Here is a 16,939-nt window from a genome sequence, read left to right as displayed (position 1 = left end):
AAACTATGTATCTGCACACTTTTCTAATTGCCATCATTTTATATCTAGTGGTTTAATATGGTTACAGGTTCATTACCACATAAAATGTGTACAGCATTCAAATATGGCCCAAATAAATGTAAGAAACTGTGTAATATATGTTATCAGAGAAAAATGCACATTTCTATACTTCTTAGGCTACTTTGCTCTGCTTTTCAGTCTACATTTACCATTTACACAAACACTAAATCAGCTTACTAAAGTATCAGATTACAGCTATACACAAAAGTCTATGGTAAGAGGAGGGAAAAGAAGAGGCTAGAAAGACAGAGAAAGAAAGAGAAGTTTGTAGAGAGTGTTATGGGAGACAGAAAAACGTCAGCCACTGCAAAGTAGCTAGCGGTCAACTAAACATTAGACATGAAGCCTGCAGAGCACAAATTCAGTAAAAATGCAAAACACAAATTATATAATGGCCAGAAATAGTGCTGCTTCTCAGGTAGACTCCCATGACAGCTTTAAAGGGAAGCATCTTACAAATACACTCCTCAAAATTAAAATTGCAACACCAAAAAGGAAAAGTTATGGAATTTTGGGATCACAGGATTGATAGACATGCTAATGATAAATGGAAATAACATTTTCAAAACATCTCAAGTTATTCAGCAAATTTAAGAGTGGATAATCAAAGAGTGGATAATCTTGAAAACGACCATGATAATACATGCAAATACATATCCTCTTTACAGACAACAGTGTTGGCCCAACATGACACGCTCAGTGAGTAACAAAGACATCTAGAAGACCTAGACAATAGAGGCCATCGCCATAATATTGAGTGAGGGGCTTACCTGAGGCCACCCAGGAAGAAGACCTAAAAATTACACTTGAAGCGATTTTCAACATGATTCTGAAAGCACCGTCAGATCATAAAATTCTAATGGACAGAGTCCATAGAGCCCTTAAACCCAAGAGCTCCTCTCCTCTTCCAAGAGATGTTATTTGCTGCATGACTGATTACACCATAAAAGAAGAAATAATTTATAAAGACAGAAATCTAAGGAACATTGATTTTGACGGTGCAGCTATACAGTTACTTCCAGATTTATCATGGGTGACACTCCAAAAACGACAACAGTTGAAACCTCTACTACAAACTCTTCATGAAAAGGACATTGTTTATCATTGGGACTTTCCTTCCAGCCCCATTGTTAGAAAAAATGGAAAGTCTGCCACTTTGAAGACATCCTAAGGCCTCCCATCTTTCTGTGAAATTCTAGGCACAATCACTCCACAATTAAGCAACTGGGAACTTCTGCCTCCTCTTTCCCCTCCACCAGTCTGGACAAAAGTTACACCACGGAGAAGAAAGACCACTCATCCCCATACGCCTGAATAATGAGACTTATTTCCATGTGACTCTTTTAGTTAAAATGTTACTTCTAATATAGTTGCATAGTCTCATTTGATTTATCCTTTGAAAATTGGGAAGCTGATAGACAAGCCATGGGCAGGGCTTACTCATAGTATTTTTCTGAATTTAAGTCTGCAATAACATTTAGTAACCTGATGTTCTAGTATATTATCCAAAATTTCTAGTCTTATAGAACATAGTATTATACAGCTGAGAACCAGCGTAGTATGTCTGATTTGATCCATTATATTTTCATTATATTTTGCACTAATCGATTTCTGCTATTTCCCTGTATAGTTGAGGATTTCTCTCTTCCCTAGACTCGTTTAGTTCTAGGAGTGAGTCACAGTGTGAAATTCTTCACTCCTATATTCAAAGTTTGTTTTTGGATATTACCCGAGAATTTATACTCAGGTTATATATATACGTTTTGATTAGTTCTTAAGAGAATTGATATCTTTCTATTTGTTTTGCACTTAATGTTTTTTTTGGTCTCCTGTCTGCATGGTCCTCTCTGCTTCCTCTATACGACTGATCTCATGGAGATATGATCCCTCTCATCTAGATGTTTCTCCCATCGAAACAATGGAACTTCAATTCAACACAAGGGTAACTGATACGCAGACACACACTCATTGGGTTACTCTGATGCATTCTTGTTGTAAAGTGCATTCCTTCATATATGTCTATTTTGGCTAAATTAATGTCCTTTAACCCCTTAAGGACCCGGGGTTTTTCTGTTTTTGCATTTTCGTTTTTTCCTCCTTACGTTTAAAAAATCATAACTCTTTCAATTTTGCACCTAAAAATCCATATTGTGGCTTATTGTTTGCACCACCAATTCTACTTTGTAATGACATCAGTCATTTTACCCAAAAATCTACGGCGAAACAGAAAAAAAAAATCATTGTGAGACAAAATTGAAAAAAACAAAACGTTATTTTTTTATTTTGGGGGCTTCCGTTTCTACACAGTACATTTTTGGGTAAAAATGACACCTTCTCTTTATTCTGTAGGTCCATATGATTAAAATGATACCCTACTCATGTAAGTTTGATTTTTTCGTACTTCTGGAAAAAATCATAACTACATGCAGGAAATTTAAATGTTTAAAATTGTTGTCACGATTCGGCAGGCTGGAGGTGGATCCTCTGTGCCAGAGAGGGATAGGCGAGGACCGTGCTAGTGGACCGGTTCTAAGCTGCTACTGGTTTTCACCAGAGCCCGCCGCAAAGCGGGATGGTCTTGCAGCGGCGGTAGCAACCAGGTTGTATCCACTAGCAACGGCTCAACCTCTCTGACTGCTGAAGATAGGCGCGGTACAAGGGAGTAGACAAGAGCAAGGTCGGACGTAGCAGAAGGTCGGGGCAGGCAGCAAGAATCGTAGTCAATATGGCAATAGCAGGAGGTCAAGTACATAGTATGGACAAACACAGTAAACGCTTTCTCTAGGCACTAAGGCAACAAGATCCGGCAAGGGAGTGCAGGGGAAGTGAGCATAAGTAGGGCTAAGAACAGGTGCAGCTAATCAAGGTGATTGGGCCAGGCACCAATCATTGGTGCACTGGCCCTTTAAGTCTCAGAGAGCTGGCGCGCGCGCGCCCTAGAGAGCGGAGCCGCGCGCGCCAGCACATGACAGCAGGGGACCGGGACGGGTAAGTGACTTGGGATGCGATTCGCGAGCGGGCGCGTCCCGCTGTGCGAATCGCATCCCCAACGGCCATGTCAGTGCAGCGCTCCCGGTCAGCGGGACCGACCGGGGCGCTGCAGGGAGAGAGACGCCGTGAGCGCTCCGGGGAGGAGCGGGGACCCGGAGCGCTCGGCGTAACAGTACCCCCCCCCCTTGGGTCTCCCCCTCTTCTTGGAGCCTGAGAACCTGAGGATAAGACTTTCGTCCAGGATGTTGTCCTCAGGTTCCCAAGATCTCTCCTCAGAGCACTCAACTAAAAAGGGTCCAAGATAACGTGGTCCCAGATTAAAACTGGGGACACGGAAGCGGATATACTTGGTGGAGAGCCACACAAAAACAGGAGGAGTTCTTCTTTTTTCTTCGGCAGGCTTCTTCACCCGGGATGAGGCTAGTATGAGGGATTTTAGAGTCTTTTTCCAGATGGTGGCGAAGCCCCGGGAAACCACATCAACAGCGGGCACACAAGAAGGCGTGGGGGTGGGGAGGGAGGGAAGAGGGTCAAGCTTGGCACGGGGCAGAGTGTTAACAGGACGGGGGCTGTGAGGAGGAGACACAGCATAGTCCAGATAGGCCTTGGGGAGACCAGGTAAAGGGGGAGACACAGAGGTTTGACTGACGGGACTGGGAGCAGACGTGAGGCATTTTCTGTGGCAAGAAGCACCCCAGCTCTTGATCTCCCCGGTGGTCCAGACAAGGGTAGAGGAGTGGCGTTGGATCCATGGCAGACCGAGGAGGACTTCAGAGGAGCATTTGGGCAAAACAAAAAGTTCCATGCTCAAGAGCAGGGGTTCTGTGCGGTAACGCACAGTGCAGTATAGAAGTAATTCTTTCTTTTTGCGGCGAATCCTCTCTTCAGGGGTCAGGCGAGACCGATCCACTTGCATAGCCTCCTCAGCGGGAGGCACAGGGGTGGATTGCAAAGGATACTGTGAGAGAGGTGCTCCGAGCGGTGTGGCACATGGCAGGGCCTTTCCAGGCAGGAGACCACGGCAGAGTCTAGAGTCCCCATCAAATTTGTCCGGCAGGGACAAGCAGGGGTTAGGAGCGGCCTGTCGCTGCGGAGGAGTTGCAGGAGCCAGCGGAGGAGATGGTTGTTGCTGTTGCAGCTGCTGTGTCTGTGACTGAAGTTGCTGTATCTGCGGCAGCAGCTGCTGTATCTGTGACTGAAGTTGCTGTGTCACGGTGGTCAAGTATGCCAGCTGGTGATTTCGTTGGGTGATCATTAGGGATTGCTGGGCAATCACCGTGGAAATGTTGGCAAGACTTGACAGCGGCACCTCAGCGGAATCCATGGCCGGATCTACTGTCACGATTCGGCAGGCTGGAGGTGGATCCTCTGTGCCAGAGAGGGATAGGCGAGGACCGTGCTAGTGGACCGGTTCTAAGCTGCTACTGGTTTTCACCAGAGCCCGCCGCAAAGCGGGATGGTCTTGCAGCGGCGGTAGCAACCAGGTCGTATCCACTAGCAACGGCTCAACCTCTCTGACTGCTGAAGATAGGCGCGGTACAAGGGAGTAGACAAGAGCAAGGTCGGACGTAGCAGAAGGTCGGGGCAGGCAGCAAGAATCGTAGTCAATATGGCAATAGCAGGAGGTCAAGTACACAGTATGGACAAACACAGTAAACGCTTTCTCTAGGCACTAAGGCAACAAGATCCGGCAAGGGAGTGCAGGGGAAGTGAGCATATGTAGGGCTAAGAACAGGTGCAGCTAATCAAGGTGATTGGGCCAGGCACCAATCATTGGTGCACTGGCCCTTTAAGTCTCAGAGAGCTGGCGTGCACGCGCCCTAGAGAGCGGAGCCGCGCGCGCCAGCACATGACAGCAGGGGACCGGGACGGGTAAGTGACTTGGGATGCGATTCGCGAGCGGGCGCGTCCCGCTGTGCGAATCGCATCCCCAACGGCCATGTCAGTGCAGTGCTCCCGGTCAGCGGGACCGACCGGGGCGCTGCAGGGAGAGAGACGCCGTGAGCGCTCCGGGGAGGAGCGGGGACCCGGAGCGCTCGGCGTAACAATTGTCATCTTCTGACCCCTATAACTTTTTTATTTTTCTTGGACTTTTGAATTTTTTTGCGTGTACGCCATTGACCGTGCGGTTTAATTAACAATATATTTTTATAATTCGGACATTTCCGCACGTGGCGATATCACATATGTTTATTAAAATTTTTATTTACACAGTTTTTTTTATGGGAAAAGGGAGGTGATTCAAACTTTTAATAGGGAAGGGATTAAATGATCTTTATTCACTTTTTTTTCCACTTTTTTTTGCAATGTTATAGCTCCCATAGGGGGCTATAACACAGCACACACTGATCTTTTACATTGATCAGTAGTTTCTCATAGGAAACCACTGATCGATGATTCTGCCGCTTGACTGCTCATTCCTGGATCTCAGGCACTGAGCAGTCATTCGGCGATCGGACAGCATGGAGGCAGGTAGGGATCCTCCGGCTGTCATGTAAGTTGTTCGGGATGCCGCGATTTCGCCACGGCGATCCCGAACAGCTCCCTGAGCTAACCGGCATGGTTTTACTTTCACTTTAGACGCGGCGTTCAACTTTGAATGCCGCGTCTAAAGGGTTAATAGCACGTGGCACCGCTATCAGTGCTGCGCGCTATTAGCCACGGGTCCCGGCCGTTGTTAGAGGCCGGGCCCGACCCACTATGACGCGGGGGCCACACCGTGGCCAAGCGTTATAGAAGGGGAGCGGACTCAGGATATACCGGTACATTCTGGGTCCTTAACAGGTTAACATCTAGGGTCTAAATACTGACGTTAAACGCAGATTATTGCTTAAAAAATTGAGAAGGCGAAACATAGACATAGCTTTTATACAAGAAACTCATCATGATGATACCAATTCATTTAATGTTGCGTTGAGACATTATTTTAAAATATACACAGCTAATAAAGATAGGAAACAAGGGGGAGTAGCAATTATAATTTCCCACAGATGTCCTTTTCAGGTAGACTCAACTTACTCTGATAGTATGATAATGGTAGTATGAGAATGGTAGATATGTAATTGTCTCTGGCCATTTATCTACTGCATCCTTGACCTTATGTAACTTATATAGACCCAATAATTCTCAAATGCCATTTCTTAGTAGAGTTTTCACTAAATTATCTAAATTACCCCCATGTCAAGCTAAAACATTGATAATAGGTGGAGACTTTAACCTCCAATTCTCCACAACAGTGCATTGATCTTAAGTTAATCACCCTATTCCTTCTTCCGCTTCAATCCGTACATCCCTACTGTTTAGGAAGTTGATAAGAAAACATCATTTATGATTTTTGGAGGATACACAACCCCAATGATAGGAAATACACGTTCTATTCTCATCCGCATACAAAACATTTGCATACAAAACATCCCCATGTTTTTGGGGAATATCCTAGCACTATCCTAGACTATCCAGAACTTCTAATATTCTCCCCATAACATGGTCAGATCATGTCCCATTAATATTAAATTTGGCTGACCCTTCTATACCTCGAAAAATCTGTCATTGGAGATTAAACGAAACTCTACTGAAAAAGGAAGCCAACAGGGAATATTTGGGTAGTTGCCTAAAGGAATAATTTGACCGTAATGTGGGGTCTGTCTCCTCCTAACCCATTCTCTGGGAAGCCCATAAAACAGTGATAAGAGGCCACTGCATTGCACTGGCAAAGAAAGACTTCTGGAGGTGGTGGGATTCAATGGCGCTGGTCAGGAGCAGACACATCAGGTAGGTAAGAGAATTACTTTATTAAAACAATGCAACGTGTTTCACCGCAGGTGTGGCTTCATCAGGCCTGATGAAGCCGCACCTGCGGTGAAACACGTTGCATTGTTTTAATAAAGTCATTCTCTTACCTACCTGATGTGTCTGCTCCTGACCAGCACGATTGAATCCCACCATCTCCAGAAGTCTTTCTTTGCCATTGTCTTGTTTGGATGGGAAGCCTGCAGGCTTGATCTTGTCTCTCACCCACTCTGACCACTGTTGTGTGTGAACTTACACATCCGCATTCGGTAAGGGTATTTCCTATTTTACCTTCTGGACCCTGCACCTGCGGTAGCACACTAAGGAGCGCTCTCCCTTGTCTTTTTAGTTTACTGCATTGCACTAAAAAGACTTACTGCAAAATACCAGAGATTTGGAAATGAAATTAAAATCCATGGAGGATGGGTTGCAGATTACGCAGATTCCCGCTATTACGCCAGATAACTAAATTGTGTAACAAACTAAAAGATATAGAAATTAATGTAGCAGATGGTGAACTACACCAGGCACAAATATTATGCCAAGGCTAATAAACCACATACCCTGTTGGCATCCCAACTTAATTCTCAATCTGCACAAACTAATCCTTTTGCTATTAAAAATAATGAAGGGCACCTAGTATATGACCCAGACAGAGTTGCCAAGCTATTTCAGGAATTTTATTCTCAACTCTACCTTCTTTACTACCTTCTAATACTGCGGAAAGAGATAATGAGATCCGGAATTACTTGGACAACTGTGGACTACCTAAGGACAACTGTGGACTGCCTAAAATTTCAAATGTAGATCTGGAAATGCTGAATTCCCCAATCACTCTGGAAGAGTTGCAAGATACTATTAATCAATTGCAAAACTAGAAATCTCCTGGACCAGATGGTCTGACCTACCTTTACTACAAAACTTACATGGAAATGTTATCCCCTCATATGTTGACCTTATTTAATTCTTTTATGTCAGATACACCAATACCACATTCCATGCTTGGTTCCTTTATCACTGTAATACCAAAAACTGACAAAGATCCTACAGAATGCTCCCGTTACAGGCCAATTACATTGTTAAGTTCGGACCTAAAAATATTTACTAAAGTGCTGGCTAATAGACTAAGTAATACCCTTCCCTCATTAATTCATAGAGATCAAGTATCAAGAGATCAATAAAGCCAATACTCCGGGAGTTCATATCAGCCTCGATATTGAAAAGGCATCCGACAGACTAAGTTGGCCATTTTTACTGTCCACTCTTCGGACATTTGGAATCACCAGTCCATTTCTGTCGGTTGTCTCCAACCTTTACACTAACCCATCTGCCCTAATCCGTCTCACACATGGCACCTCACATGAATTACCAATTTCAAATGGTACAAGACAAGGATGTCCCGTTTCCCCTTTATTGTTTGTTCTTAACTTAGAACCCCTTTGCGGCATATATTCACAATAATGCAAATATTGCTGGAGTTAGAGTGGGAACCAGAGAATTTAAAGTATCTGTTTTCTCAGACGATCTGCTTTTAACATTGACCAAACGGCACATATCATTACCCAACCTCCTCACCGTTCTTGGATCCTATTCTAAAGTATCAGGATACAAAATTAATTCTGACAAAACAGAAATATTGCCAATTCGTATCCCAACAAAAAATGTATAAAGTCTCAAATAAAATTTTAAATATAGATTACACCACCCTCAAATACCTAGGTATTAAACTTACCTCTAAGTTCACTTCCCTCTTTAAAGGAGTACTCCGGTGAAAACCTTTTTTTCTTTTAAATCAACTGGTGGCAGAAAGTTAAACATATTTGTAAATTACTTCTATTAAAAATCTTAATCCTGCCTGTACTTATTAGCTGCTGAATACTACAGAGGAAATTCTTTTCTTTTTGGAATGCTCTCTGATGACATCACGAGCACAGTTCTCTCTGCTGATGTTATTATAATAATAATAACGCTTTATTTATTGTTGTCCTTAGTGGGATTTGAACCCAAGTCCGCAGCACTGCTAACCACTGAGCCACCATGCTGCCCTTAGCATACATCTGCTATGCATGGTTGCTAAAATGGACAGAGATGTCTGCAGAGAGCACTGTGCTCGTGATGTCATCAGTGTTCTAAAAAGAAAGGAATTTCCTCTGCAGCATTCAGCAGCTAATAAGTACTGGAAGGATTAAGATTTTTTAATAGAAGTAATGTATAAATATGTTTAACTTTCTGCCACCAGTTGATTTAAAAGAAAAAAGGTTTTCACTGGAGTACCCCTTTAAACATAACTTTCCTCCCAGTCCAAGACATAAAAAATCTCCTTGTTAAATGGATGCTGCTCCCCTTATCCATTCTAGGTAGGATCGCAGCCGTTAAAATGATGGTTCTACCTAAAATATTATATCTCCTAGAAACGATCCCCATTTCTATTCCAAAAAGTGCTCTAATCCACCTTCAATCAAACATACTCAAATTTGTATGGAAAAATGGCTGTCACAGAATACCATTTAAGGTGTTAACAATGCCCAAAAATGTTGGAGGTTTGTCATTCCCAGACAAATACTATGTGGCTAAGCATTTACGTAGACTTCCATCTTTGATTAAATTTCAATCATACCATAGGTGGTCTGAGATTGAGATACAATGAATTACACCTGTCCACCCAAAGTCTTTGGGATTTACAGACATCCAAACGAACTAGAAATATACTGAAGACTACATTATTAACACTTAAAACTTTGGAAAAAAAATTTGTTTACATATGGATAAAAAAAATTGCCTAAATCACTACTAATCCCAATAATTTTAAACCCCTCCTTCCCATCAAGCTGTAACAGTGGAATAATTAACCCTTGCATAGAAGCTAAGCTATTTCAATTGATTTATATAATAGATCCAATAAGACGCATACTAATACCATTCCCTACTCTTCAGACTAAGTACAACCTCCCTGACTCTTCATTCCCATTATACAGCAAAATACATACTCGGCTGACCCTTGCCCCCTCAAGTATAGTCTTACCTTCCTTTACACCCTTTGAGGCTATTTGCAAAAGTTATACCAAGAGGTCTTATTATCAACATTTACTTCCTTTTACTCACATCTAAGGCCTCCCCTGAGATCCGCCATTTCTATATGGATAAATGGGAAATGTATCAGAGGTTCTCCATTAATGAGTGGAAAATTATCCGGTCAAATGCAGCCAAATCATCTGCCTGTACTATTTACAGGGAGAATCAATACAAAATACTTACCTTCTGGTATCACACTCCAGATTTGCTTCACCGAATGTATCCCAAAACATCTCCACTATGTTGGAGATGCCGATCTTCGATTGGCACACTCCCACAATTCTTTTGGTAATGCCCTTCCCTCACTGATTACTGGATCAAAGTCCAAAACCTCATCAGGCAGACTTTAGGACTTGTACTTCCATTAGAACCCGCAACATTCCTCCTTAACATGCTTCCAAGAGAACTGACTAAAATACAAGCTAGACTTCTTCTACATATGTTGACAGCAGCTAAATGCGTAATAGCATGCTGGTGGAAAAATACTTCACCTCCTCCATTTAGTGCTCTAATAGATAGAATACGAGAGATAAGGAGGATGGAATTTCTCTCCGCTTCAATGGAGAACACCACAAATGTCATAACATTTTGCAGAGTTTGGAAACATATGACATTTAATGTTTTTTACTCCCTTTATTTTATTTTATTGCTTATTTTATTTATTTGTTCTCTATATTCTCTTGACACACTTAACTTGACCATGGATTATCTTTTTAAAAATTAGATACTGGTAAGAATTTATATTATCAGTGCTCAGATAAGTCATCATTCATTATGGTCACATTTACTTATTGTTCTGCTTTGTTTATTTTTGATATGTCTTTTTTGTTGTAACTGTTCTATTTTCCGTTCTACATCTTAGATGTGTTCAATGGGAGACAAGTCTGGAGATGTTGCAACATGCAGCTTGTCATTGTCATGGTGCAAAACCTTAGAGGAATGGCCATACAACTGGTTATCAAATCAATTTAACCCCAAGCTGTTAAAATACCTAAAATGATGACTTGAGCTGTCCGCTGCCTTACAATCTACCAGCTCACACCTTACTCTTGGGAGTAGGATAGTTGTGACATTCGTTCATGAAGGTCTCTTAATCGCATTACCCATGTGCTCCCTAGACTTATCTCTGGTTTTCATTGCATTTCAGAAAAAAGCTGAATCATCACTGAAGAGAGTAGACTTCCATTCCAGCCTCCATTGCTGTCTTGCTCTGCACCATGATAGCCTATGAGAGCGATGACATGAGGTCAATAAAACAGTTGTTGCTGGATGTCTGTCTCATTGGCCAAAGATGTGCAAACACCTTCCGATGGTTTGTGCAGGCATGGTATGTGATGTCCAAATTTACTTGTGGTACAGAATGGATTACTACACTCTATTATAATCTATTGCTCTTATCTTCTAATCAGATCCATCCCTACAGATTTCCCACTGTGCACCTCTTGATGTCATTCAAATTTATTGTTAGCCTCTCAACCACTGTGACATGCAATGGTGAACAGTCCATACATGTCAACCAAAGCACATAGCGATCTTCCACGGTAATAAAGCAAAGTCTCTCAATTTAAAGTGTACCTGTCGCCAACAAAAACTTTTGATATAATGTAGATAATACCATAATATGTATATTTGTAATATACATTGATTAAAAAATGTGTATATTTTTTGAGTGAAAAAATGCTGTCCCTGTAGCTATTGCCTGTGAGTGTCTGTGAAGAGTCCAAATACAGGAAGCGAGGGCAGGAGAAGCAGGGCCCTCTACAGGCTCTTGGCTTGTCAATCATCCTGCTGTGTGAGCCAGGGGCATGTTATAGAGCCTCAGTTTGCAGAGTCCTGCTTGTCCTAAGTGCACAGAGCCCTGCTTGTCCACCCACACTTCCTGTATTTGGACTCCTCACAGAGACACACAAACAACAGCTGTAGGGACAAAAATAGACACATTTTTTAACCAATGTATATTACAAATATACATATAATGGTATTATCTACATTATATCAAAAGTTTTTGTTGATGACAGGGACACTTTAAGGTTTCTGTCCCTCTCAGCTTGTGACAAGGGCCAATAACTGGCATGTTGAGGAATAGGAGGTGTCACACCATCATACTGTACTGACTTCTGAGGTTTCGTGTGGCTAAAAAAATTGCTTTCTCTCAGGCTTTCATACCCTCAAAGCTCCTCCCACATGCCACAAATTGGACCTAGATGCTTAAAAATTTGATCATATGCTGATCTTAGCAACATCTTCTACTTCCTCGATTTGAATAACCCTACTTCTTGTCCTTCTTGGTGTTACAATTTAAATGTATGTGTAGTTTGGATTTACAGCTCACAGCTCATTTTGAGTCTACAGCTCATATACAGACCCATGTGTTTGCAGGGTAGTAGACTCCAAACAAACACTGTCTACTCTGGTTTTATTCTCATCTATCTGTTCCCTACTTTTTGCTAAGTGCTGGAAAAAATATTTTTGTGGATTTGGAAGTTATTAATCCAGCAAGTGCATCCTGCACCTAATTGTAGCGTGAGCATTTTACTTATTCCTTTAAAGGGGTATTCCAGCTTTATACATCTTTTCCCCTATTTGAAGGATAGGGTAAAGATGTATGATCGCAGGGGTCCCTCCACTGGGGACCCCTTCGATCTCTGTGCAGCCCCCGGCATTCTGTGTCAGGTGCTGCCTCGGAGACAGGGACGTGAAGTCACACCTATGCCCCCTAGTGACATCACACCACGTCCCCTCCATTCATGTCTATGTGATGACACGTCCCTGTCTTGGAGGCAGCACCCGGCACAGAATGCCAGGGGCTGCACCAAGATTGCGGGGGTGCCCAGCGGCGGGACCCATTCGATCATACATATTGTCCCCTTTCCTTTTGATAGGGTATAAGATGCATAACGCCGGAATACACCTTTAATTTCCTGATCGCTAACCTATGAAATGTACATGACAAGAAGAGGGAGACAGATGTAAGGGAATAGGAGCATAAGAAGAGAGTTTTTTTTTTTTTTGGGGGGGGGGGGGGGGGGGGGTCATTTTTATGCAGTGCACTTTACGGTTAAAATTTTATTTTTATTCTGTAGGTCAGTATAATTCTGTAGGTCAATAAAATATAAAATACCCAGTTCATATAGATTTTATTTTACTACTTTGAAAGAAAATAAGTATGCTTAAAATTGTGCTCTTGTGACAGGACTATTTTTGTTTAGATGAGATTTTTTTCACTTTTAATTAATTGTTTTCTGGTATATAAATTAACCAAAATTGGCATTATTGAACTTGTCAATTTTTTTTTACATTTATGCAACTCACCATGCGATTTCGTGGGCATTATATTTTAATATTTGGATATTTTCACCTGCGGCAATACCAAATATGTTTTGGTTTATTTTTGTTTACATTATTTTATTAAAAAAATAGGAAAAGTGGATTTAAACTTTCATTAAGTGAGGTGCTTATTCAAAATTATAAATTATTTTATTAACTATTTTTTTTAGTCCCCATAGGAGAATATTACGTGCAATCTTTCAAATGCAAACACTGTTCAATGTTATGCCATAGTATAGCACTTCTCAGTGTTATTGGTGCTCTTCTTGTACAGCCTGGCTGAGCCAGCCTGCACTAGAAGAGGATCATCGAACAGTACAGAGATTATCTGCAAACCTCTGGCCTTCCTCTTAGCTGATCGGGACCTCACAATAGCAGGATGTCCTGATCAGTCCCCATTAGTTAACCGTCACATATATTTAACACTTTTAGATCCCACAATGGATCTTAAGGATTAAAGGGGTATTCCACTGGAAAAAATTTTTAATCAACTAGTGGCAGAAAGTTATACAGATTTGTAAATTACATCTGTTAAAAAAAATCTTGATCCTTCCAGGACTTATGAGCTGCTATATGCTCCACAGGAAGTTCTTTTCTTTTTGAATTTCTTTTCTGTTTGACCACAGTGCTCTCTGCTGACACCTCTGTCAATTTTAGGAACTGTCCAGAGTAGGAGAAAATTCCCATAGCAAACCAATTCTGCTCTGGACAGTTCCGACAATGGACAGAGGTGTCAGCAGAGAGCACTGTGGTCAGACAGAAAGGAAATTCAAAAAGAAAATAACTTCCTATGGTGCATACAGCAGCTGATATGTACTGGAAGAATTAAGATTTTTTTTTTTATAGAAGTAATTTACAAATCTGTTTAACTTTCTGGCATCAGTTGATTAATTTTTTTTTCCAGCAGAGTACCCCTTTAATGCTAGAAATGTTTTCCATTAAAATAATGATTGTGCATTTTGGAGTAGGCATGTCTTTCTGTGAAAAGAACAATCAGGGAAATTTATCAAAAGGCATGTAAAGAAAGAGTGATGCAGTTGCCAATAGTACCCAATGAGATTCCATCTTTCATGTAAGGCCTCTGAAAATTGAAAGGAGCAATCTGATTATTGCTATAGGCAATTGCACCACTGTTCTCTATCTACATAGGTCTTGTTAAATCTCTTTCAATGTGCTTTTGTGAAAGTTTCTTGTACTTTTCCTAGTGTACAATGCACTTAAAAATCAAGAACGTTATTGAGTTACTTTCACTACATTTAAAACATACCAAACACAAAAACTCTCATAGAGTAGGAAAACTAATTTGGCTAAATATGGGTGTTTATAAACAATGCCTCTCTCTCTTCTTTTCTAGTAGATGCATTTTTAATGTTTAGTGTTAAAGCACACCTTTTGTTTCAAGTTTCTTCACAGAATGATCTAAAAGAAACAAGCGCTCCATAGTGTAAACACACTCCAATGAGGAAATCAATATAAGGCAAGGGTCGCTTACCAAAGTTGGTTTTGTGACCTCATACACAACAATGGGAAGCGTATGTGTAAAACATAGGTGGTCTCCAACTGCCGCTCTTCTGCCATGGTTGCAGAGATAGAACAGAATTGGCTACATGGGAAATATCAAATTCAGTGAGTGTGGAAAGGATCCACCACGGGTAAATGCAAGGACAATTTAATGGTAAAAAAATTGCAACGCATTGCACTGCGCTTGAGCAGCTTCCTCAGGCATCCTGAGGAAGCTGCACAAGTGCAGTGAAACGCATTGCATTTTTTACCATTAAATTTTTCTTGCATTTACCTGTGGTGGATCATTTTAGCGGGCCAGTCGAAGCGCAAGCATGCGTGAAACGGCACCATCGCCCAAAGAAGTACCCCTGCCCAAATATATGTCTGTCTCGCACCTGTAAATGTGACACCTGGATCTTCAATAAAGTTCACTACAGCAGCATTGGTGAGTGCCATGGTCTTTCGTTCTTATGGACAGTAGTTCTGGGTAATTATAACTATGATCTGCTTTGCTTTCATTTGCTACTAGCTGAGTTCCTGGCATTGCCCGGTTTTTCCTTCCTAATCCTTGTTGGGGAGGAAAATCAACAAAGGAGGAAGCTTCTGACTTCATATCCCGTCCTCATATATTGTTGTCATATCCCAACCCCATATCCTGTCCTCATATGTCAACCTCATATCCCGTCCTCATATCCTGACCTCCTATCCCGTCCTCATATCTCGACCTCATATCCCGTTGCCCTATCCTATCCTCATATCCCGACCTCCTATCTCGACCTCATATCCTGTCCTCATATCCCAACCTCCTAGCCTGTCCTACTATCTCGACCTCCTATCCCGTCCTCATATCCCGACCTCATATGTCGACCTCCTATCTCGTCCTCATATCCCGACCTCATAGCTCGACCTCCTATCCCGTCCTCATATTTCATCCTCAAATCTCAACCTCATATCCCATCCTCATATCCGGTCCTCCTATCTCGAACTAATTTCCCGTCCTCATATCCCGACCTCATATCCCGTCCTCACATCCCGTCTTCATATCCTGACCTCATATACCGTCCTTATATCCCATCCTCATATCCCGTCCTCATATCCTGACCTCATATCCTGTCCTTATGTCCCATCCTCATATCCTGTCCTCAGGTGGGACTAATTTCTGATGAAGGTATTGTAAGCTGAAAAAGAAGGAGACGTGGCTTTGTGGGACTGGGTGTCATTTGCAAGCCAGACCAATGCACAAAAAGGTAGATAATAAAAGGGATGGGGCGTAAAATGCAGGCGTGTCTTTGTGAGATGGGGTGTGGCTTGCAAGCTGGATTGACACATTCACAAGGAGATGCTAAACGGAGCTCACGGAGTAAAATACTGGAAGTCCCATATACTTGCATGTGACTTGAAACAAAAACCCATCTTTTATATAAGGGTGTAAGTAAGGGTTAATTTAACTATCATATACATTTTTTTGACATATAAGTAATATGTGTACCAGGTATTATTTAAATATCTCCAGCCATACGGAAGTTATGTGGGAACATACATTTCCCATTGATTTGCATGGGACTTTAAACAAAAACCCCGACCCTCACAAATGGGGGTAGTCAAGAGTTAAATTAACTATCCTATATTTTAAGTGGACATATAAGTAACATGCGACCAAGTATTATCGAAATATCTCCAGCCGTTTGGAAGTTCTGCAGTAACATATATTTCCCATAGACTTGTATGGGACTTTAAACAAAAACCCCGACCCTGGCAAATGGGGGTGAATAAGGGTTAAATTACCTATCCTATGTTTGTTGTTGACATATAAGTAACATGTGTGCCAAGTTTCATGTTAATATCTTTTGCCGTTTAGAAGGGATGCTGGAACAGATATATATATATATATATATATATATATATATATATATATATATATATATATATATATAGACACACATACACACACACACATTAAGTTATATATATATATATATATTATTGAAATTAGATTTAGTATCATATGCTATGTAATAAAATGTCAGCTGAATAAAATAATGTCAATCTTGAAAGAAAATGATAAGATGGTAGCCTACACATCTGAATGTTATGACTTAGCAGTCACATACAGTAATAATAGTGACACTATGTATAATTTATTCTTTACCTTTTTCAGATGCTGGTGCAAGGTCAATAAAGCTTCGACATTTTTCAC

At 41.4% G+C, this 16,939-nt stretch overlaps 1 protein-coding gene across 4 annotated transcripts in view; it reads right to left on the bottom strand.

Annotated features, from left to right (window-relative positions):
• The window catches only part of GSG1L (GSG1 like), a 138,027-nt gene that overhangs the window by 72,797 nt on the left and 48,291 nt on the right, over window positions 1-16,939 (bottom strand). For 3 of the 4 annotated variants that reach the window (XM_056534761.1, XM_056534759.1, XM_056534758.1), the window contains exon 2: window positions 16,892-16,939. The exons of the other annotated variant lie outside the window; for it this stretch is intronic. In XM_056534761.1, coding sequence (XP_056390736.1) covers window positions 16,892-16,939 — 48 coding nt within the window. The remainder of the gene's footprint in view (window positions 1-16,891) is intronic. 4 annotated transcript variants of the gene reach the window in all.

This window comes from Hyla sarda, chromosome 8, assembly GCF_029499605.1.
Source record: "Hyla sarda isolate aHylSar1 chromosome 8, aHylSar1.hap1, whole genome shotgun sequence".
In the NCBI taxonomy this organism is placed as follows: Eukaryota; Metazoa; Chordata; class Amphibia; order Anura; family Hylidae; genus Hyla; species Hyla sarda.
Note: the sequence above shows the minus strand (reverse complement) of the source record. Positions and strands in the feature narration are given on the sequence as shown.